This window comes from Xenopus laevis, chromosome 6L, assembly GCF_017654675.1.
Source record: "Xenopus laevis strain J_2021 chromosome 6L, Xenopus_laevis_v10.1, whole genome shotgun sequence".
NCBI classification, from domain to species: Eukaryota; Metazoa; Chordata; class Amphibia; order Anura; family Pipidae; genus Xenopus; species Xenopus laevis.
Window position 1 is genome coordinate 94,018,558 of NC_054381.1, and position 24,785 is coordinate 94,043,342.

At 38.3% G+C, this 24,785-nt stretch overlaps 1 protein-coding gene across 6 annotated transcripts in view; it reads left to right on the forward strand.

Moving 5' to 3' along the window:
* Positions 1-23,573, forward strand: part of riok1.L (RIO kinase 1 L homeolog) — a 31,672-nt gene extending 8,099 nt beyond the window's left edge. For 3 of the 6 annotated variants that reach the window (XM_041565562.1, XM_041565561.1, NM_001122693.1), the window contains 16 exon segments: positions 6,624-6,879; positions 7,245-7,335; positions 8,425-8,494; positions 10,048-10,090; positions 10,817-10,909; positions 11,501-11,613; positions 11,957-12,037; positions 13,127-13,213; positions 14,954-15,091; positions 16,116-16,219; positions 17,691-17,797; positions 18,339-18,404; positions 18,590-18,709; positions 21,085-21,138; positions 21,714-21,872; positions 23,058-23,573. In XM_041565562.1, coding sequence (XP_041421496.1) covers positions 6,688-6,879; positions 7,245-7,335; positions 8,425-8,494; positions 10,048-10,090; positions 10,817-10,909; positions 11,501-11,613; positions 11,957-12,037; positions 13,127-13,213; positions 14,954-15,091; positions 16,116-16,219; positions 17,691-17,797; positions 18,339-18,404; positions 18,590-18,709; positions 21,085-21,138; positions 21,714-21,872; positions 23,058-23,168 — 1,629 coding nt within the window. In that variant the 5' untranslated portion in view covers positions 6,624-6,687 and the 3' untranslated portion in view covers positions 23,169-23,573. 6 annotated transcript variants of the gene reach the window in all.
* The last annotated feature ends 1,212 nt before the right edge of the window (positions 23,574-24,785 follow it).

Consider the following 24,785-nt stretch of genomic DNA (forward strand, 5'->3'; position numbering starts at 1 on the left):
GTTGCCTTGGACTGGTACAGAAGCCCACAACATAATGAACAATATTTTGAGCTACTTCTTTAGTTTAGTAGCTTTAGTTCTTTAAATGGCTTCTCAGCACCATATCTATATAACCTATATTAGAGCTTCTTGAATAAACCCAAATTTGGAGGAATCAAAGATGATTCGTGATTCCTGTCATTCATTTATGAGCCTATGGACCATGCACTCACCAACATGGGTCATCAGCAGAGGAAATCTGCAAACATTTTCAGTCATCTGCATTCTGTCAATCGGTTGGGCAGTACGGGCAAACTCAGTCAAACTGCCCCTCAAGAGGTTTGAGTACAAGATCTGCAGGTAACGGAGCTGCCATTTACTTCACTGTTTAAAGGAACAATTGCAAATTTTTATGAAAATCCATAAGAACGTTATTATTACTGAAGAGTTGTGGCATGAAAATAAAAAAAGAACAAATATCTCTTAATGACACCCCTAACACAGTGACTTTTTTCTGGCATGCGGCTACTTGATGCCAATGTTATTAATAGATGGGAAATAATATATAGGAAGGCCAGTATTTATTTATTTTTTTTTAGAAAAGATTGCAGCCCTACCCATAGGCGAATTACAAATGAAAGTAGTACTGCAGTGTATGGAATAATTGTGCCACCTTCAGTATTGCTCTGGTATTACTGGGCTAGGGGCGGCTTTGGGGAACTATTGCTTTCTAGATTTTCATGCCGCAGCTCATTAGTAATACTGGCACACTACTATGGAATAGGAACATGTCAGTAGCCATTTTTAAGTGCCACTAAGCTTGCAGAGATAAGACAAGCAGAAAGATATCCCTGTGCATATCATCTCTCATGTAGCCCCCAGTGCAGCACTGCTGGTATCTGGCATATTTATGAGTTAAACATAGTCCAGAACTGTATCAGGGAGAGCAGTGTTGGGCCCATACACAGCACAGGCTTCCCAAGTCCCTGTCAATCCCCCAGTCAATAAGTACAGATAAATGTGAGCTCTTGTACTGTACTGAGCTCACGCAGATCAACACACTGAAAATCGCGGCTGTCTGATGGAGGAAGGAACTAGCCAGCACTAAAATACAATAGAGTGGGAAGCGAACGCTGTACTACAAGTCCAGTCCACTTGCATGAATCCATCCTTCCCCCAACACATTCACACCCGGCACACAAGCCGCTCTACATTCTAAAATTAGAATGTAATCTCTGCCATAAATATAGTGATGGAAAAGCAATTGAGCATACCTGGAAAGAAGGAACCAGCACAGGGATAGGACAAGTGGTGGGAAATGTGCTTGCTCCTTTCAGTGGAAACACAGTCCCAATAAATGGGACCGCAAACAGCTGGGAGAGTCGTGGGCAGAAAATAGGCCATAGGGAGAAGGGCTTGAGAGAATACAACTTTAAGGGGCAGAATAAATGAGGAGTGGGGATATTGGGGAGCAGAATAAGGAATAAAAAAGAGCAAGTTGGTATTGAACAAAAGCTAGATGGTGAAGAGCTGAAGAAGAAATGGAGGGTGGCAAAATGAGTAAAAATAAAGTAAATTGGGCTTTACATCTATCCATTTGGCAAATATAAGTTTAATGTAGTGCTAATTATCCATTGTCTGCAGTGATCTTACTGGCATGACTGGGGTTTATGTGCTCATTGACCCTGGGTTTACTGGTATGCCCATTGGCCATTTTGCAGTGATCTTACTGGCGTGTCCGGGGTTGATGTGTTCATTATCCATTTTCTGCAGTGGTCATACAGCATATATATAATTTGGAGCCCAGGCATCTCTTAGGGGCAGATTAATCAAGAGTTGAAGTGAAATTCAAATTAAAAAAATTCAAATTTGGAGCTGATTTTTGTGTACTTTGACTAGGGAATAAAATCTAAATTTATCATGTACTGTCCATCTAAAACCAGCCGAATTGCTCCTAGAACCTATTTGGAGTCAATTGGTGCACTTTGAAAAATCTAAGTTTTTTTTTTTTGGAAAAACTTCGAATAGAATTTGATCGATTGCGATGTTACTTTGATTCGTACAATTTGAAAGAAAACAGCCTATTCACTCGAAAAAAAAACTTTGATATATTTTTTTAACATTTCGTTGGTCTTTTTTTATTCGAATTTGAAGTTATGGGCTCTATATTTAGGCTCTATATTTTGTTGCATCAGCCCTGTACATCTGTGTACATATTGTGGGGTCAGAGGTTGGCATGGCAGGTATGCTTAAAGGGAATGTTAACCCCCAAAATTTATTTTTGCCTAATAAAAGAAAACATATCTCTAAGAAACTTTGCAATATACATTCATTACAATTTTTCTATGTATATGTGTATGTATATTTTTATATAAATTGCTATTGAAAACAGTTTTTTCCGTCCCTTTCTATTCTCTGCCCTGATGGCTCAGACTGTTGATACAATGTAAATTAAACCATCTGATTAACAGTCCTGTCTTCACTGGGGAACTAAGACTTCTGCAATTATAAAGTAACAACCAGGAGTTAAGCAAATACTGCTTTCAATAGCAATTGTTTTACAAATTTAAACGCATTTGTAATATATGCATGAATGTATGGAAAGTTACATAGAATTATGTTTTCTTTTATTGGGCAAATTTTTATTTTTGGGTTGACTTGCCCTTTAAGTGTTTGGTGGGCCCTAGATACCCCAGTCCGATACTGGCCTGGTGGATTTTTGGCCCCAAGCTAGTGCCTAAACTGCATTTACAGTATTAGTAGGGCCACTGCTTATATACATAAATTAGATTGCTTTATATTTTTGTTCTTTATAGGGTAATATACCCCGTACAACTTTTTAACTGTTCGTGTCCCTGTACATCCAACTTCCCCCACCTGAACAACATCAAAGACACTCCAAAAAACAACCATGTTTCTTATACATTTCTCCAAAGGCGCAGTTGTGCAGCAGATTTGGTGGCTGCCATATTTGATTATTTCACTGCTGGTCACTGCCACTGATCAATAAACTATAACACACAAACTAGGACCAATAACTGAATGTGATGAAGCCAAAACAAAAAAAAAAGACTACCCTCTCCTGTACAGTGGCCACTAATGGTTAAACAGGAGGGAGTGGCGCTTCCCCTTAAAGGACCAGTAACATCAAAAAATTTTTTAAAAAAATTCGTTGGTACACAATGAAAAAAAACACCAACACAAATTATACTTTAAAAAAGCAAAGTCTTTATTAAGAAATAACTTACAGAAACTCTGCTTCCTGTCTTGTACAGAAACGGCGAAAGGGCGACCATCCATTGAGCGGCACTTGATTTCTCCTCCCTGACTCTCTGCTGCTGGATCTTTTAGCTGCCACATTCTGTGCTTTCTGTAGTACAGCAGCGCTTCCAGCATGAACTTTCTGCAGATCTGCGGTGCCTTGCTCATCGGTTCCAGCCGCGGTGCAATTACTAACATCCCGAGGCGCCTTCTGCATTCGCTAATTATCCCAGATCTATGGGTACAGGATGGGAAGGTCCAGACATTAAAAGCCGGCTCTGGATGCTGCTGCTGCCCTTCGCCTCTTGAGCCGGTTGATCTCTTACTGCTGCCCCTGCGCACCGGCACCGTATCTTCCTGGCCCAGTCTCCTCTCTTGCTGGCTGCCCGGGAACAACTGCCGGCAAATTGCTTTGTTTGAATTCCATTTCCGACGCATTCCATTTCCCTGCGCACCGAAACACGCATTGAGTTGTGCACAGATATTATACACACAGTGGAAGACACGGTGCTGGTGCGCAGGGAAATGGAATGCTTCGGAAATGGAATTCAAACAAAGCAATTCGCCGGCAGTTGTTCCCGGGCAGCCAGTAAGAGGGGAGACTGGGCCAGGAAGATATGGTGCCGGTGCGCAGGGGCAGCAGTAAGAGATCAAGAGGCGAAGGGCGGCAGCAGCATCCAGAGCCGGCTTTTAATGTCCGGACCTTCCCATCCTGTACCCATAGATCTGGGATAATAAGCGAATGCAGAAGGCGCCTCGGGGATGTTGGTAATTGCACCGCGGCTGGAACCGATGAGCAAGGCACCGCAGATCTGCAGAAAGTTCATGCTGGAAGCGCTGCTGTACTACAGAAAGCACAAAATGTGACAGCTAAAAGATCCAGCAGCAGAGAGCCAGGGAGGAGAAATCAAGTGCCGCTCAATGGATGGTCGCCCTTTCTGTACAAGACGGGAAGCAGAGATTCTGTAAGTTATTTCTTAATAAAGACCTTGCTTTTTTAAAGTAAAATTTGTGTTGGTGTTTTTTTTCATTGTGTACTAACGAATTTTTTTTTAATTTTTTTTGATGTTACTGGTCCTTTAAACTAAAGCTTAACATTATTTTTGGGCTTCTGTACCAGTCCAAGGCAACCACAGTCCTTTAGCAGTAAAGATCTGTCTCCAAAGATGCTGCCAGTAGCTCCCCATCTTTTTTTCTGCTGATTCACTGCACATGCTCTGTGCTGCTGTCACTTACTGAGCTTAGGGACCCACTCACAATATACTGTACACATAAAATAGAAATGTCACAATATAAGGCTGATTAGTAATTAATACACATAATTACTACATGGCAGCTCAACTAATGCAACTAGCATCAGAATTTAATAATCAGCCCTGTATTATATTACATTATAATATATAATATTATAGCTTATATTACAGCCCAACCTAATGTTCTGCTTGACAATTTGTGACAACCCCTAAGCTCAGCTTCTCAACAGCTGCTCAGAGCCCACTGAGCACGTGAGTGTCACAGACACTTTCCAAGAAGGTGACTCCTGTGACAAGTTTGAACTCCTGGATCATTGCTGCTATTGAGAAGCGTAAAATTTGTGTCTTTAGGCTGGTGCAATAAATTCAGTAAATACAATATGGTAGTTTAGCCATACTCATTTGTAAGGTTTATACAAGGTGCCATTACATTTCAGCCCTTACATCTATTACACCTATCTTCTGATTTACAAATAGCGTTGCCACCTTTATTAGAAAAAAAGTACAAGTCTCAGGGAATGTGAACTCTCTTGGTAAAAATCCTGACCTAAGATACAAAATAAGCTTCCATCTATCAGCCATCCACCCAATACATTTCATTCAAGAACTCTTGTCCACGACCTCAGCGCTACTACCTTTATAAAGTACTTCCGCTTCCTACTGTCTGATCACGTGATATCGACGCACCAGACGTACGGTCTGTAAGCCACACGTGACAGGAAGCTAGTGAGCCAATAAATAACCTCGATCGGGTGAGTTCATTTACAATAAAGTTAGTGGTTGTTGTACCGTGTACTGTAGAACTGGGAGGCTATGTGGAAATCCTACTTTGTAGAAATAAGTACGAAAAGGCTGGGCTGCACTGAATACAGGGTAGTCCGGTGTTTAGTTATCTTGTACTGGCAGAATGGAATGTTGTGAATACACCGCATGTACGTGTGGTTTCCATGCTTCTGTATAAAGGTTACAGTGTGATAAAGACAGTCCAACTTGCACGGGGACGGAATGTGCGGGATCTCCGCTCTGTACTGTACTGTTAGGGGGTGTAAAGGGCGAAGGGACAACGTTAAGGGCTTATTTTCTGCGAAACTTCGACTGACATTCTGTGTAGTGTGGATTGCTGGTAGTGCTGTTTGGTGCTATGTTTTAGCAGGGTCACTTAATCTAGTGACATAAACAGACCTTTTTTGTCCATAACTACTATGCGTGCAGAAGGGACTTGTTTAGAAATGACTGGGAATTATTGTCATCATATAATAAAGCCTGCACCATAAACTAGTCAGTGGAAACCCAGCCTTAAAGGGATACTGTCATGGGAAAACATTTTTCCCAGCTGCTGGGGGCAGCTGGGAAACTGACAATATGTCTAGCCCCATGTCAGATTTCAAAATTAAATATAAAAAAATCTGTTTGCTCTTTTGAAAAATTGATTTCAGTGCAGAATTCTGCTGGAGCAGCACTATTAACGTATGCGTTTTGAAAACAACATGTTTTCCCATGACTATCCCTTTAAAGGAGACATAGAATAAATGAAAAAACCCTAATTTTGTAGGCAATTAATATATGGTGTTGCTTTTACATAGTGCTAAAAATTTATATCATCTTTAAAAATAGCCCCTTTATTAGAGCTCCCTATAGATGTTCTCTGGTCCCTGTTTCAAATGAGGGGTGGGCGTGTCCTAAAGGTCCCTGCATCTGGCAGAAGCACAGTAGGAGGGGGACAGCCAATCACAGCCCTGATGTCACATAAACACAGACAGGCTTCAGTTCCCTATCAGGTCCTGCTAGCTGCTTATTGGTTCCTTTAGTACAGTACAGTGTGCTGAGAGCTGCTGGCTCCCCTGCACAGCCTGGAAATTCAGGGAGCAGGAAGGGAAGGGAGGGATTATTAGGGGATTATTATAATGAAGCTTTGGTGAGTTTGTTTAGAAGAGCTTGTTTTACTAAAATGTGAAACAGAAGAGTACTTCTTAAAGACAGTCATTGCATCCTCCATATGAACAAATCAGAAGCATTAGTAAGCTTTTTCAGTTCTTATGTGTAGAGTGGCATAAGGAGAAATCTCCCCTTTTGTTAATCGTGTTTTTTTTTTCATTCATTGTATTATTTTATGCGTATGTACTTTAACAGGTATAAAGCAGAGACATAAAATCTTTTCTACAAGAGAGCTTAGATTAAGCCAATAACTGCACCAATGTCAGACAGTGAAGGAATAGAAAGTTATGAAAGCTTCCTCATGAGAAAAGAGCAGGCATCACTTCAGGAGGAAGGAGCCAACAAAGAGGACAGTGAGGATGAGGAGCAGGATGAGGATGATGATTGGTACTGGGATGGTACTGATACAAACTTTAAGCATTATTCAGCTACAAGGAGCAGTAATCCACAGGTAATTTTTTGTCCTTGATGGGAATTTAAAGTTAATACATTTTTTTACATCTGCCATTTGTTCCACTACTGTGGAAGCATGTTTTCTCTGGCTGCTGTATTTGTGTTAAGACAAAGGCTGCTTATGATTTAGTGCCATGTTGGCATGAAACGAGCTAGGCATTTCTGTGTACGCATTTGAATAAAATGTTTAGATTTTTTTTTTACTTTTGGCCTGTACATGGAGTTTTAGTGTATTTGTTCATACCAGGTCCAAACATATAAAGACATACAAAGCCACAAAAAGTCAAACATTATCTATATGTATGTTAATGTTTCATGTTCTTTTACATGCACATTCAGAAACCATGCTTTGTTGTGTTCTAGGCCAACAGAAATAACATACAGAGTGGTTCTTCTAAAACCTACACTGTGTCAGACAAAGTTTTACAGAAGTATGAAAATAAAATCAATTTGGGTGAGTACAAACAACAAGTGCAAGTCCTCTATTTTTTCTAGTATCCTTAAAGTAATTTCCCTTTCTTGAACATATTTCAAAATAGTTGTAATTAAATTGGTGTAATAGATCCTTCTGCCATCATTCTTTCATCTTTCAGAAAACATTTAATGACAGTACATATTTCAAGCCTGTTAAAAATCATACCATGATAGATATCAAAATCAAAGGTGATCAAAAGGTGCTAAGAGTAGCCAACAACCCAATAAAAATGTTCAGAGGGGTGGGAAGGCCAGAGGGCTATAAATAAATGCAAGCACGAGATGTTGGCCCAACATCTCTTACAAAATTCTGGAAGAGAACATTTCAGACGGTTGTCCTGCAATCCCAAAGACTCACTGTTAGGAAACACAGATGTGTGCAACAGCTGTCTGTATTTTTTCGGATAATTTTTTATTTGCAGAAATGTACAGTGTATTCAATTGGAAGTAATCTGTGACTGTGCTGAGTAAAAAGATGCAGTAACAATTTACCGGTAAACCACTTCAATGGCATCAGAACTCAAGTCAAGTATAGTTTTCTAACTTTTTTTTCCAGTCATTGTCTTCTCTGGCCTCTGCAATTCCTGGCATTCTGTAACTTTCTTTCCAATAATGTTGAACCTGCCTTGTTGGCCAGATAAGGGTTAAAACCAATTTTATTTGTATTTTTTTTAAAATAGGATTTTATTTTAAATCTGCCAATGTTCAGTTATAGAGTTTTCTAATACAAGGAGTACATGTGTTACCATTTAATTTGTGTCATTACAGACATTTTAGAATGTGTTTTACACAATTTAGAAGTTTCCATATTGCTCCCTGTGAGAACAGCCTGGTAAATCTCTATCAGTACAACAATGGCCTCCAATTGGCATATTGTTCCATCAAATGGTAGAGAGCTTACCTAGTTTTCACAAGAAATTACTTTTGTGTGCATAAGCTGATGGATATTTCAGCCTTTGCTAAGTAGGGTAATCTATAGTTGTATAATCCTCAATACAACAATATTCATTTAAGGCTGGGATAAAGCAAATCATATTAAGAAAATGTTTTATTATCTGTATATTTCCAGGTAAACTTTATATTTCGGAATCTGTTTTCAATAAAGTCAGTGAAAAATCCAGGCAGAAGGAGTCCGATACGTGAGTACAGAAATTAAACTTTTATGTTAGTGTTATTATGTATTTATTGTTTTTTTAACAGTAACACCAAAAAATTTGTAATGAAAATATCATGTAGGGGCCCATTTACTTAGTTCGAGTGAAGGAATAGAGGAAAAATAGTTTGAATTTCGAATGGTTGAATATGGCTACTTCGACCGTCGAATGGGCTACTTCGACTTTCGACTACGACCTTCGACTTCGAAACGAACGATTCGAACTAAAAATCATTTGACTATTAAACCATTCGATAGTCGATAGTCGAAGTACTGTCTCTTTAAAAAATTCTTCGACCCCCTAGTTCGCCACCTAAAACCTACCGAGGCCAATGTTAGCCTATGGGGAAGGTCCCCATAGGCTTCCTAACAATTTTCTGATCGAAGGAATATCCTTCGATCGATGGATTAAAATCCTTGGAAGCTTTCGATTCTAAGGATTTAATCGCTCGATCGAACGATTATTCCTTCGATCGTTCCATCGTAGGAATAGCGGTAAATCCTTTGACTTCGATATTTGAAGTCGAAGGATTTTACTTTGACGGTCGCATATCGAGGGTTAATTAACCCTCGATATTCAACCCTAGGTAAGTGTGCCCAGTAGTGTTGCCCTGCACTGATAAAACTGATATGTTTGCTTCATAAACACTACTATTGTTCATATAAACAAGCGGCTGTGTAGCAATGGCAGAAATTTAAAAAAGGCTATATGGCACAGGTTAAATAGTGGATAACAGATAATACCATTATGTTCTACAGAGCTTATCTGCTGTGTAACCTCAGACTTTTCTCATTTGAATGGCTGCCCCCATTGCTACACAGCAGCTAATTTATACAGACAAAAGTAGAGTTTCTGAAGCAAACACTACAGTTTTACCAGTGCAGGGCATTATATTTGTGTTACTTTATAACACTTTTATTTGTTGATGTTACTGTTCCTTTAACTTAAAATCTAAAACTGCAGAATGGAGAAATTAAGAAGAAAGGTGTTTATACAGAGGCTTCTCAGTGGACTGCTGGTCTGCTTGACTTTGCTCTTTGGAATCAGGACGTCGAATGTTGCTTTAGTTTCATATTCAACTTTTGCCCTGTTTAGAGTAAGAGATAACAAAAACCACAGATATTTCCCAATTGAAGAATAGGCAAATAGTATGGTATGTCCAGTACTCTTCTTTATTGACCTAAGGTTGAGAAAGGGGTATACTGTCACTTTAACATCAGCTGAGAATTTAGCACAACATGACCAGCACTTGCAAAGTATAGTTCTCAGCTCTATCCATTTGCAAGCTGGAAAACTGTTTTTGCTTAGACATTATTCTTTTGATAAAATAAGGGATGATGAGCATGTTAGTGTGCTAATTCTCATGGCTATTTACATTTAAACATTTGTGAATGTATGTATGTGTGCATGCATTTAAATGTAGATAATGTATATCTATAACTGTAAGGATAAACATTGCATACCTCTTTCTTATAATAAAGTGATTAGGGCAATTTTCAGTGACTATGTCTGTACTAAGACATATTTGTCCTTATCAGGTACCGGGTTAAAGATAAATCTGACAGAGCAACCGTGGAGCAGGTAAACTGGTATACTTGTAAGCCATTATCACATATATATTTATAGCTTGTATATTGCAATTACATCACTAGAACCTTGGTAATTGTCATAAGTGGGCTTTCTGGGAGAACCATATTGATCAGAGGCCTATGTCTTTGCTCTTAGCCACTTGCTTGAGTGTGAACAAGTTATCCTTGTTTATACACACCACACAATGGTTTCTGACATATTATACAGGGAATTGCACTTTTTATTGTGCACAATACATTCACTTCATCTTCAAAACTTGTATATGCAGCGACATGCCATGTGTGCTGGATATGTCACTTCCATGTACTGCTGTTGAAATCCAACACACAGGTTTCACCTACAAGTATATGGATTATATTGAATGCTGCGCATTGTATTTTTTTTTATTACTAGCTGTAGAGGCAGATTGTTACAGACCTATGATATAAGCACACTTTTAGGAATAAGGCACAATCATGTATATGTAAAGTAGTGGCTTGTTAAAAACTGGTTTTCCAGCATTTAAAATAAAACAAATATAGACATAAAATAAAATGTATGTAGCTTTATATATTTGTCAAGTGTATGGATGTTTACCTTCAAATTCAGCTGGATGTAGGAATGATTTTAAACAAAAGGTTGATCTTAATTTGCATGTCTTTTTAACAACCATGCTACACAATCATATTGCTAGCTATTCATAGATAAAGTAAATAATTGCCTTAATTATCTTTTAAGGTATTGGATCCTAGGACTCGAATGATTCTTTTTAAGATGCTTACAAGGGGAGTCATATCCGAAATCAATGGCTGTATCAGCACTGGCAAAGAAGTATGTTCAACACTTTATCTAAACTTGATGAATTTGCTTGTTTTGATGTAATCCTATAAATCTTGTAAAATAGTGTTTCCTAGTAGAGTGAGAAAACACTGTTTATGTATAATGCATTTATTTAAATATTTTCTCTTTATTGACTGTTGGAAAAAAGATTTCTTTCTTAGTTTAAATTTAGGGGTTGATTTATCAAAATTCAAGTAGAGAAAAAAAACCAGAAAAAATCGCAAAACGAGAATAGCCTCTAACAACTTAATTTCCCCAGTTCATTAGTACAATCTTGTTTTTTTTTAGCCTTTTTAAAATAATGGAATAATGAGATTCTTGCTGGATTGCAACATTTTTCTGAAAAAAACATGCACAGGAATCAAATATAGCAGTTTTCCCCCTAAATAAGCTGGCATTTAAGAAAAAAAGCCACACGCCTTTTGTCATGTTTTTTTCCCTCAACTTCAAAAAAAATTATAAATAGGCCTCTTTGTGTGCAGTTCACAATTTATCTAATATACCAGTTTGCAGTTCACAATTTATCTGATATACCAGTTTGCTATTTGAATAGTTCAATTATTCTTAATACCGTGTTTCTAGGCAAATGTTTACCACGCTAGCACTTCATCTGGAGATAACAGAGCAATCAAAATTTACAAGACTTCTATACTGATGTTTAAGGATCGTGATAAATATGTGAGTGGGGAATTCAGGTGAGGAAAACTGGAATGGGATTTGATATTAGTTATTTGTGTTATAAGACTTAATCTAGGCCTCCTCAACTCTCTGTCAGCAATTAGGTTAATGTATTTTTTTAAACACTTTGTCCACTTTCTCTCCTAATCATACTTTAGTCATTCAAACATCTAACTGTGTTTCGGGTTGCCAGTCCTAGCAACCAGATAACCATTTAAATTCCAAATTGGGGAGCCACATAATTCAGAAGCCAAAAAAGTATTTTTTTTCCTGCAATGCACTGGCTTATTTCTAAAAATAGGTGAACATCCCTTTTCAAAATGCCATCTTCTACTTAAGAAATGTAATTTATCTTTACAGATTTCGTCATGGCTACTGCAAAGGAAATCCAAGGAAAATGGTGAAAACATGGGCAGAAAAAGAAATGAGAAACTTAATAAGGTGTGTAAGTAAGAATTTGTCTGATTCTTCTGAAAAATGTTATCTATTACAAGTAATATTTTTCTACTCATTTTGCTAAAATGCAAGGTGAGAATCTTATATTGGAGTTTTTGTTTAACTATAAAGGGACAATGACAGGAAATTAAAATACTTCTATATACATTTACATCTGTAAAGGTATTTTAAAATATTTTACACCAGAAAAGCATTGAAAGAGGTGTAAAATAAACTGCTTAGAAAGTTCTGTTGTCCTTAACCATGAATAGCATCATGTATCACAGTCCTGGAAATATTAATTTACAAATAATCGATAACTACCCTAGACCTTGTGTAACCCAGTACAGCTAATTTCTAGTGTCAAAAGTGGCAGATCTCAGTGACATTTGTTAGCACCTCTTTTTACACAGAAAAACTGTACAATATTTAGCTACACCAAACATCACAACTTTAGTACTGCGTGTGATGTTGCATAGTGTACAGTGGTGTTAAAGTGCAATATGCATTGAATGCTAACAAGACTTCCCTGTTAAATGTCAATAAATATTCTATGTCATTTGTAGAAACTATTTACATGAATTATCTTGGGCTCCCTTAAATACTATTAGCAACACAAGTTGGGAAACCAAGTTCTGTTTACTTAGCTGTGCTTTGAAAGCAGTGGATAAATTTCAACCTATATGGGTATTCATGGAAATGGAGATTCTGTGAGCAAAAACTTCAATTCTTGTTTTGCAAACAAATGAGGAGAAGGGCTCCTCACTCCTGATGTGGCCCTTTTAATTTTACTAACATGGCTGTGTGCCAATGGCAGTATTGGACTAACTGTCTCATAGCATTGATTGACCATGATAGGCTCAGCCTACCCACACTAGAAAATAGCTTCACTGCTTTCAGTTCCAAGATAAATTCCTTTAAAAACCATTATCGGTGAAAAATGTGAAAAAAATAATTAGTTTTGTCCACTGTCACTCTAATTTAATGTTCTCTGTTTGCCATGAAGGAAATTGGATGAGTCAGGTTTTATGCTTCTGATCATACTTTTCATTCTTTGGAAATGTCTGTACACTGTATTTTTGTAAATTCTTGCAGGCTGAACACCGCAGGGATCCCTTGCCCAGAGCCTATCATGTTGCGAAGCCATGTGCTTGTTATGGGATTTATTGGGAAAAATGACATGTGAGTAAACAAGCTTTTATATCTGTCTGATTTCTCTTAATCTGTTCATTCTAAGTAATTTATTCTGGTCTTTTATACACATAAATTACTAAATTAGTAATGTTATGTTTCTCATAATCATAATTATGTTTATCGTAGAAATTATTTATTTTAAGTATGAAACACGTGTATAGCTATAATATATACTGCTACAGAAAGATTAGATATCTAATAGAAAAAACGTATTGATGATTGCTACCAACAGAATATACAGTGCCTTGCAAAAGTATTCACCCCCTTGGCATTTTTCATGTTTTGTTGCCTCACAACCTGGAATTAAAATGGACTGTTTCAGAGTTTGCACCATTTCATTTACAGAACATGCCTACAACTTTGAAGATGTTTATTTTATTTTATTTTTTTTAATTGTGAAGCAAACATCAAATTTGACAAAAAAACTGAAATCTTCAACGTGCATAACTGTTCACCCCCCCCCCCCCCAAAGTCAGTACTTTGTAGAGCCACCTTTTGCGGCAATTACAGATGCAAGTCGATTTGGATAAGTCTTTATCCAAATCGACTATTCCTCAAGGCAAAACTGCTCCAGCTCCTTCATGTTGGATGGTTTTCTTGTTAACAGCAATCTTCAAGTCTGACCACAAATTCTCAATTGGATTGCGGTCTGGACTAGGCCATTCCAACACATTCAAATGTTTCCCCTTAAATCACTCGAGTGTTGCTCTAGCAGTATGCTTCAGATCATTGTCCTGCTGGAATGTGAACCTGTGTCCCAGTGTCAAATCACAGGCAGACTGACACAGGTTTTGCTCTTTGCTCAAGAATATCCCTGTATATAGCACCATCCATCTTTCCCTTAACTCGGACCAGTTTCCCAGTCTCAGTCCTCAAGGCATGATGCTGCCACCACTATGTATCACTGTGGCAATGTTGTTCTTCGGGTGATGGGATGTGTTGGGTTTGCGCCAGACATAGCATTTTCCTTGTAGGCCGAAAAGTTTAATTTTAGTCTCGTCTGACCAGAGCACCTTCCTCCATACATTTGGAAAATCGCCCACATGCCTTTTGGCAAACTCAAAACATGCCTTCTTAATTTTAATTTTAAGTAATGGCTTTTTTCTGGCCACTCTTCCATAAAGCCCAGCTCTATGGAGTGTACGGCTTATTGTGGTCCTATGGACAGATACCGTCTCTGCTGTGGAACTCTGCAATTCCTTCAGGGTTACCTTTTGGTCCCTGTGCTGCCTCTCTGATTAATGCCCTCCTTGCCCGGTCTGTGAGTTTTGGTGGGCGGCCCTCTCTTGGCAGGTTTGTTGTGATATCATTGTTGTGGTACCATGTCAGAAAAGTTGTGTTTATACCGACAGATCATTTGACACTTAGATTGCACACAGGTGGACTTCATTTCACTAATCGTGACTTTTGAAGGTAATTAGTTGCACCAGGATTTTTTAGGGGCTTCATGGCAAAGGGGGTGAATACATATGCACATGCCAATTTTTCAGTTTTTTTTTTTTTTATATATATATATGTTTTTCTTATTTCACTTCACCAACGTAGACTACTTTGTGCAGATCCATCACATAAAATAAGATTAAGAAGCATTTAAATTACAGGTTGGAATGTAACAAAATAGGTAAACAGCCAAGGGGGTGAATACTTTTGAAAATCAATTTATGTTTTAACAAAATTCAGAGTATTTCATTTTCAAGTAATCTTGTTGCATCCTGTGTTCCCCTTTAGGCCTGCTCCTCTTCTAAAAAATGCTCAGCTGTCTGACTCCAAAGCAAGAGAGCTTTACCTTGATATTATACAATATATGAGGAGAATGTACCAGGATGCCAGGCTTGTACATGCCGATCTCAGTGAATTTAACATGCTGTAAGTAACAATAATCCAGTGAGCAATTTGGAATTTGAGAATACTGTGGTTTACTGCAATTCCTGTTTAATTTGTGCAAAGTTGTCCTTACCTCATAATTCCCTTTAAAACCTTTGAACTAACACTGCCTTCTAAATTTTCAATTCAGCATTACTTTTACCATAAATCTTTACACATATACAGTTGAAAGCAAAAACTTTGGCAGTCTGACTGGGACACAAATGGCCTACCAACCTAGGACCTAAACCCAGGTATCCCCATGTTTGGGAGGTTTATTGCTTAAATGTATCTGATTAACATATCTTTAAAGACAATGTTAATTGCCCACTAGATGCCAGTTCACTGAAGTCTATGGGAAGCATTTTATACATAAAGATATAACAACAGCTAGAGTGACTGTTTTCAAAAACACATTCATGACTAATTGTATGAGGACAGCAGTGCTCCCCTGCATGTTGTGTTTGTTGCATTACTTCTAGCACATTGCACAGAGCAATTCAAGAGGATACAGATAGACTACAAAGGATATCACATGAAGAGAAACAGTGTACATTGTCTCTATCCTCATGCTTTTTACAGCTGAGAGAATAAGATTGTTTGAATAATCAGTTCGCTTTTACACTGTGCAAAATCTTTTTGAGAAACTTACCCTGCCAGCTGTATATATTTAACAGCCTACATGGAAAAACAGTAATTACTGCAGGAAGCAGTGTGTTAAAATGTAAATTTGAGAATCCTATTTCTCCCTCATGTTTGTCCAAACAATTGACTGTATTTTATTAGATCAGACTATGGTATAGTGGTTAGTACTCTGTTGCCTTGCATGCTGCTATGTTTCATGATGATTTTCCACTGGAGGGCACTGTCCAGTCACTGAAAGAAATGCACGTGTATTCCAGTGCATCACTGTTTCTGTCTGTGGAAGTAGGTGTACCTCCCAACAAAGCCACGACGAATGCAATATCTTTTATGACCAAAGCAATTTGTGCATAGTAATTCCTTTGCTCTTTTCTGAATATACAAGGTATAACAATGGAAATGTTTTCATAATCGATGTATCTCAGTCAGTGGAACATGATCACCCTCATGCCTTGGAGTTCCTTCGAAAGGATTGTGCTAACATTAACGGTAAGATTTTACCTATCAATTATCATGCTATTGCCAACTGCTCTTCTGTAGAACATTTCCAATGCATGAGTATAGCTTTCTGCTATGCAGTATCTTTACACAAGGCCTGTGTAATAACCATTCAGATCCATAATATAACTTTTTTTTTTTTTTTTTTTTTAAGATATTTGTTAAAATCTGCTGCAGGACAATTGGGTAGGGTTTCCTGTATCCTTAAATTTATAACCGTGTGATCTTTACTGCCAAGTTTTCATATATCCAGAACTATGTTCTAACTATGAGGGCCTGACCACATTTTTATTCACACAAGTCTGAATAAAGGCACAAGATCTTGAAAACAAAACGAGTTTGTGAACTTTACATTTTGGGCCATCTTGTGCACTTTGTTTGTGTCAGTGCCACACACAAGCCCTGTGTTGTGCTGCAGTATTCTAAACTGCTCTGATCGTTTTAGGAATTGGCCCATTAGTCTCTTTTGTGCAATTGATCTCAGTGATAGTGAGTTCCAGTGACTTGTCTCCTGGGACTTTTCCTTCTACCACTGACATTATATTTTTGGAAATGTATTTTAATGTGGGAAGCAAGGTAGCCCAGTGGTAGAATTGCTGATTTGCAACACTAGGGTCTAAGGTTTGATACAAATGATAGCACTGTGTCCAAGGTGATGCAGAATATGTTGGTGCTATTTAAATAACGCATACTAGAAAAGAAATGCCTATCTGTGACCTGAAGGCAAAATATCCACCACCATATACTATATACACTATATACTGTATTCCCTTTCCAACCAGATCCCATACTATAAAGTTTATGCAAAAAAGTAAGTAACAGTGCGGTGCACACTGATGTCAACATAGGTCTTGGGTTAGCATGTAGTAAAATTCTGGGGATGGGGCAAGGTAAGGTTTTTGTGGATCAAGGAAAACATGTTTGGTTGGGTAACATGGCTGCTGTCCTCTGTGCTTGGCTGCTTTACTTTCAGTCCCTGGCACTGATTGCTAAGCAAACACACACAAACACTGGAAGCATGCTACTACTCAGCAATCAGCACGTGGTAGAGCTCTGCCTTAGATTTGGAAGGGGGAGCAGAAGTCTGGTTACTGCAGTTGGGGAGATGCCTATGGCCAATGCCATACAGGGATAATTCTTGGCTTCTGGACAAACACGGGCTGTGAATCAGCCCCTACACTGGCATAAGCCTTCTCCTTTGACTGCACTCTGCATCAGCCTTGGTGTAGTCACACAGAGAGGATTTCAGCACAGAAATGCATAATAGCATATAGCTCATGGTCTATAAATGGCTGTCCTCCCAAACCCAAAATGTGTCTGGGTTATAGATGTTCTCTAAATGCTGTAATTTGCACATAGCTTTCAAGACCATTATCATTATCCTCATGAAATGGTTAACTTCCAAATAAAATACAGTTTCGTCTCCAGTTTTATTGATCAAACATTGGTTCCTTTTTGACAGATTTCTTTGTCAAGTATGACGTTGCAGTAATGACTGTGCGTGAGCTGTTTGAATTTATAACAGACCCATCGATCACCAAGGACAACATGGATGCTTACTTGGAGAAGGTATTATATTGAATTCTATATTATACAGAATTGTTGAAATGTTTTAGGTGTATTAATGATATAATTTGTGTATATAAATATAAAAATGGTTTGTGTAAAAGTAGCAGCTTAAAGGGGATCTGTCACCCAGATATAAACATCTCTATAATAAAAGGCCTTTTCAAAATAAACATGAAACCCAAATAATTTTTTTATTAAAATACCAATACTTGTTATAAATGTGTTTAAAAGTCTCAGTTGTCAATCATATCTTTCCTGCCCCTTCTCTATGCCTTAGAGCCAGTTTGTTGGTTCTTTGGGTCTGTATCTGACACCAATACCTAGTCTGTGGTACATGGGAAAATTCTAGTGTAAAACATGTTTTGTGACCTGATTGTATTTTTTCAACCACTAGAGGGTGCCAGATGACTGAAAGAACTGTATATAGTAAACCAAAACATATAATGCATATATTTTTATATTTGCTTTTGGTCTTTTCCATTGTAATGTGATAGATATGCAAATCTACTGGTATATTTAAACATACATCTGAATCCTGCAGATAATGGAGATAGCTGCTGAACGGACAGAAGAAGAGAGATCTAGCCAAGATAAGGTTGACGAAGAGGTGAGTGACAAGAATACTCTGGCAACTAAAATGGCATAACAACAAAACATTGTTACAAATTTCTTTATTAAGAATCTAGGTGGCATACAGTCATGTACAGCAATATGATTTTTTTTCAGCAGACATGGTTTTTATTTCTAACCCAAAAATTTTACCTAAGCTATGTACTCTAATTGATTTTGTAGGTGTTCAAGAAGGCATATATTCCTAGAACTCTAAATGAGGTTAAAAATTTTGAGAGAGATGTAGATACAATGCAGAAGCTGAAAGAGGAAGACATGTCCCTTAACACACAACAAGATAATGTAAGTTTTTTTTGCCTATGTTGATCTTATGTTCCTGTGAAATGTATATTACATCAAAACTACATCACAGTGTATAACTTATTTTATGTACCTTTCTATTTTATATATAATATGACATCTAAATAGCGTTAAACAATATACCATAATAATGTGCCACATGATTCACTGGCTGCTCTCTGGTAGCAATAACTGTATCAACTCCCATTCCATGTCTTACATCACTGGTTCCACTGTAATTGCAAGTATAGCCCATTGATGCATCCATTTTATTCCATTTGGTTAGGTCAATTAACAGTGCTAAAATACTTGATTGGTTTTAAAAGAGGAGTAAAAGGTACACAAAAGGGCAGGGTCATAATAATGAATGAGATAAGATGTGAAGTTACATAACAGGGTCTCTCCCGCCACAACGATGTTGTGTCTTCATTAGGGTAGTGGCATTCAGGGCATTTTAGAGCTCTCAGTCCCTAGAAAGCATTCCATGGAGACACCATATACAGTTAGGTCCATAAATCTTTTGACAGACAACTTTTCTCTAATTTTGGTTCTGTACATTACCACAGTGAATTTTAAATGAAAAATCTCAGATGCAGTTGAACTGCAGACTTTCATCTTTAATTCAGTGGGTTTAACAAAAAGATTGCTTAACAATGTGAGGATCTAAAGCCTTTTTTTAACACAATCACTTGATTTCAGGAGCTCAAAAGTAATCAGACAAATTAAAAAACTGAAAATAAAATGTTCATGTCTAATACTTGGTTGAAAACCCTTTGCTGTCAATGACAGCCTGAAGTCTTGAACTCATGGACATCACCAGATTCTGGGTTTCCTCCTTTTTAATGCTCTGCCTTTACTGCAGCGGCTTTCAGTTGCTGTTTGTTTTTGGGCCTTTCTGTCCGAAGTTTAAGTCTTCAACAAGTGAAATGCATGCTCAGTTGGGTTCGGATAAGATGACTTAGCCATTCAAGAATATTCCACTACTTTGCTTTAATAAACTCCTGGGTTGCTTTGGCTGTATGTTTTGGGTCATTATGAAACCCCTCCCAATCAATTTGACTGCATTTAGCTGGATTTGAGCAGACAGTTGTCTCTGAACACCTCAGAATTCATTCAGCTGCTTCTGTCCTGTGTCACATCATGGATAAACACTAGTGTCCCAGTGCCACTTGCCGCCATGCACACCCAAACCATCACACTGCCTCTGCCATGTTTTACAGATGATGTGGTATGCTTTGGATCATGAGCTGTTCCATGTCTTCTCCATACTTTTTTCTTGCCATCATTCTGGTAGAGGTTGAATTTGGTTTCCTCTGTCCAAAGAATGTTTTTCCAGAACTGTGCTGACTTTTTTAGATGTTTTTTAGCAAAAAAGCCTTTCTATTCTTGATGCTTATGAGTGGCTTGCACTTTGCAGTGCACCCTCTGTATTTACTTTCATGCAGTCTTCTCTTTATGGTAGACTTGGATATCGATATGCCTACCTCCTGCAGACTGTTGTTCACTTGTTTGGCTGTTGTGAAGGGGGTTCTCTTCACCATGGAAATGATTCTGGGATTATCCACCACTGTTGTCTTTCGTGGAGGTCCAGGTCTTTTTGCGTTGCTAAGTTCACCAGCACTTTCTTTCTCAGGATGTACCAAACTGTAGATTTTGCCACTCCTAATATTGTAGCAATTTAATATTGTAGCAAAATATTGCAGCTTAAGGATGGCTTGTTTTACCTGCATGGAAGCTCCTTTGACCTAATGTTGTCAGTTCACAGCAAAATCTTCCTCATACAAGCACCCCCCCCCCTCAAATCAACTCCAGGGCTTTTATCTGCTTATATGATAATGACATAATGAAGGAATTGCCCAAACCTGCACATGAAATAGCCTTTGAGTCAATGGTCCAATTGCTTTTGAGCCCCTGAAATGAAGTGATTGTGTTAAAAAAACATTTTTATGTAATCTTTTTGTTCAACCCACTGAATTAAAGCTGAAAGTCTGCAGTTCAACTGCATCTGAGTTGTTTCATTTAAAATTCATTGTGGTACAGAATGTACAGAACCAAAATTAGAAAAAAGTTGTCTCTGTCCAAAGATTTATGGGCCTAACTGTATCACCCACCTATAACTTCCTCTGGATGCAGTTGTGCTGAATACAGGCAGGGTTGCATCCACAGTGAGGCGCAGCACTTTGCTCTCCATTCCAAGAATGGAAACTACTGCTGTAACTCAGGACACAAAGTAGGGCAACATGCAAAATGAAAAAAAATTGCTCGTCTCACTTTGCATGATGCAACATCATTGATAAATAAGGCAGATGACATTGTGAAAATAACTGGTTGCAACTGAAGCAAATTTATTTCCCTGATCTGTTTGTGGCCAAATACAGATTCTCTACCAGACAGTGACTGGACTGAAGAAAGACTTATCGGGTGCTGAAACGGTAAGCAGGCAAATCTCTCCTTCCATGGATGTACTTTTGTGTTTTTCTAATATTTTTCCAAAAATTGATTTTGAAAAATGCTGTTCAAACATAAAATAGCCCTATACTTTTCTTCATCCTCCTTTAATGAGATAGCTAGATGTTCCTCTGACCTAAATAAAAAGTGATCAATTAGGATTTGTAATTCTGATTTTGTTTTATAGTCAATGTTGTTTCCAAGTCTCCTTCAATCTACCAACAAACCACTAAGCCGACGCTTATATATACAAAGCAATGGTTCAAACAGTGCAAAGATGCTTCACGAGAGCATATAAGTGAATTGGACTAACTGCAACTAACAAATACATACATTAACAAATAAATAGGATTTAGTGTGAAATAGTTGGTTTCAGAGCAGATCAGTGGAGAGGGAGTAAAATGGCTTGAAGAGGAAAGTGGGCTGTGGCTATGAATTCTGCAGTGCAGGTATAGGCACTGATGCATTGATTAGCTTATCTGTAGAAAATTAACTCTTCTAGTTTCTCTGTGTAACATTTAAATTATTCTGTAAACCCAGCATGTATGTTTGTGTGTAGGTTCCAGCCTTGCTTCAGAACAGTAACAATGAAGATCAGCTGGGATCAGACTCCGATGATGATGATGATAATGATGATGGTGCGAAAGATTCTGCATCAGATTCAGATGAAGACATACATCCCAAAAATCAGGGGTCTCAGCCAGAAGTGGATAAAAAGGTTTGTATAAAATATGTGGGACACATCCCTTAGTGTAAAAACTATACTCAGCGTAACATCATCATAAGTTTCAGTTTTGGTAAGGAATCTTCTCTGTTCTCATTTTCACATTTTAAGTGCAATGCCTTTTGGATTTCTGGAATGAGATGCATCCCCTTGTTTCCCCAGACCCACTTAGCTATGGCAGTAAGTGCTAATTGGCTTTAGGAAAATAGGGATTTGCTTGTTTTTACAGAGAAATATTATTCTTTTGCACTCCTATCAGGCATTGGTATTGGTGGTTTAATCTTTATGCTGTGCCTGCATTTTCCCCTTTAACATTAATCCTTTTTACTGTATATTATTGGAATGCTGCCAAGTCTACCCCCCCACTCAATTTGGAGCAGACATAGGGGCAAATTCACTAAACGACGAAGCGCCTAACGCTAGGGTTAATTCGCCAGCGTATCACATTTTCATTTATTTGCCGATTCACTAACGGACACTGGCGTAAATTCGCTAGTGTTACTTCGCACCCTTACGCCTGGCGAATTTGCGCAACAGACGTAACTACGCAAATTCACTAACATGTGGATTTTTCGGAACGCTACCTTTTACGCCAGACTTCCTTTGCCACCTCAGACCAGGTGAAGTGCAATAGAGTAGATAGGGATTGCTTCAAAAAAAGTTAAAAATTTTTCAATTCCCAAAAAACTCTTTTTCATTTTTTATGGGTGATAGGCTGAAAAAGATCGAAAAATCTTTAGGGGCTACCCTCCTTCCCCCCTACATTTCCTAACTCATGGCACCTTAACTATACAGTGGGCACATGTGTAGGCCAAAATAAAAATTTTATTTGATGTTTTAAAGGTTTCCCAGGCTTGTGTAGTGCTGCTACTTATACTTCCATTGTAAATTCAATTTGGCGCTGTATGCAAATTAAGCATCGCTAGCGTAACTTCGCTTTGCCTGGCGAATTAACGATAGTGCAACTTCGCAACCTTTCGTTTCCCCTGAGCGCAACTTCGGATTTTAGTGAATTTGCGTAGCGCTGGCGAAAATTCGCCTGGCGAAGTGTGGCGAAGCGGACGCTGGCGCAAATACGAATCTTAGTGAATTTGCCCCATAGTATGAATTCCAGTATTTCCCTGTGGTTTTATGTCTTGTGATCAGTCTTTAATGCTGTCTTTCATCTCTTTTTAATAGGAAAGAAAAAAGACAGTTAAAGAAGCCCAGCGAGAAAAGAGAAAAAACAAGGTTCCAAAGCATGTGAAGAAAAGAAAAGAGAAAGTAGCAAAAATGAAGAAAGGGAAATAGAGTAGAATTTGAGAGAAATTAAATAAGTCAATGTAAAATATCCATCTATTCATCTTAAAGATGAACTGGGAGCATTACACTGTGTGTAGATGCGTGTGGTACATAGAACTACATTATTCTCAGAATTGTAAGTATTCAGTGTGCAGCGGCTCATAGTAAGTCATTCATTGAAGCCGCACATCTTGTTCACTTCACAATTTCCATTCATGCTGCAAATGACCAGGCTGCATAATTTATTTAACTCCTTGATATACCAATTGACTGAGCAGTTAGCAGCAGTGTCTGCAGTAAAGTAGTGTGCTTTTAATTATTGTATGCTTTTTGTATATACTAGCTCAGAATGCCTTAAAGGGAATGTCAACCCAAAAAAATGTCTTTGCCTAATAAAAGAATATGTAATTCTAAGCATCTTTGCATTATACATTCATTACAAATTTTCTATGGCTATTAGGTTATTTTATGCTATCAAAAGCAGTCTGTCTGTCACTTTCTATTCTACTATCCCTACAAGGGAATGTCTTAGAAATGCATGCTGCTTAGTTTTCATTAATACATTCTATTGTGCACCCAAAATCCATAACCAATGCTAGGCTCCCTTGTCTCGGCTCTTGTTTCTGCCTTTAACAGCCGCCTTTCACCTCGGGAAGAGCCCTCGGCTAATTGGATGCCGCCAGGTCTTCTAAAGAGAGGAGCCAAGCTAAGGGTTCTGGACGAGCAGAGGGGCACAATCGTTAGCAAAGTCTTTGGGCAGAAGGTCACAGTTCAAGGATCAGGCAAAAAGCGTATTCAAAACCAGGCCGGGTCGGTGCAGGCGGAATACAATCAGAGTCAGACAGGCAAGGGTCAAAACCAGGGTATCAATCAGAGAGTCAGACAGGCACGGGGCAGGATACCGATTTCAGAATAGTCGATTACCAGGCAGGGGTCAGGATCATAGAAGACAGATTAATCAGGTCACAACAGGAATCAGATACAAGCAAGATACAAGATAGCACCCAGGAACTCACAGGAGATTAACCTATAACGGGCAATGAATAGGACGCCAAGTCCCCTTTAAATAGTTTTGAATTTGGCGCCATTGCGCACTGGTGTCATTACGCCAGCGCCAATGCACCTATAAATACAGGAGATGCACGCCGCGTGCACACTAAGGAATGGACACAGAAGAGGATTGGGAGCAGCGTGTCGGGAGTCCCCGCCGATGGCGTGGCGGGTGTCCCCGCCGGCCCACTAGACCACCAGGGTGAGTGTCTCTCACAACGATACACCATAAAATGAAAGATCATTGAAACATAAGATACACACCACCCTATTTCTACAGAGCAATTGGAAGTGGAATAAGTTATATAATCCGGTCTTTCAAAATGAACTTCCTGTATAATAAACTTTTTACCTGTAAGACAAAGTGTTTAGTAAGGGAATGGAAGGGGTTAAAAATTATTTTTTTGTCTTCTACAGAACATTTTGCAAGCTTAAGGTACACTTTTTTCCAGACCCACAGAACATTTTAAAGGGGACCTGTCACCCAGCTGTATAATAAAAGGCCTTTTTTAAAGTAATCATGAAACCCAGTTGTTTTTTTTGTTTTTTTAATGAAAACATCCATACCTGTTAAAC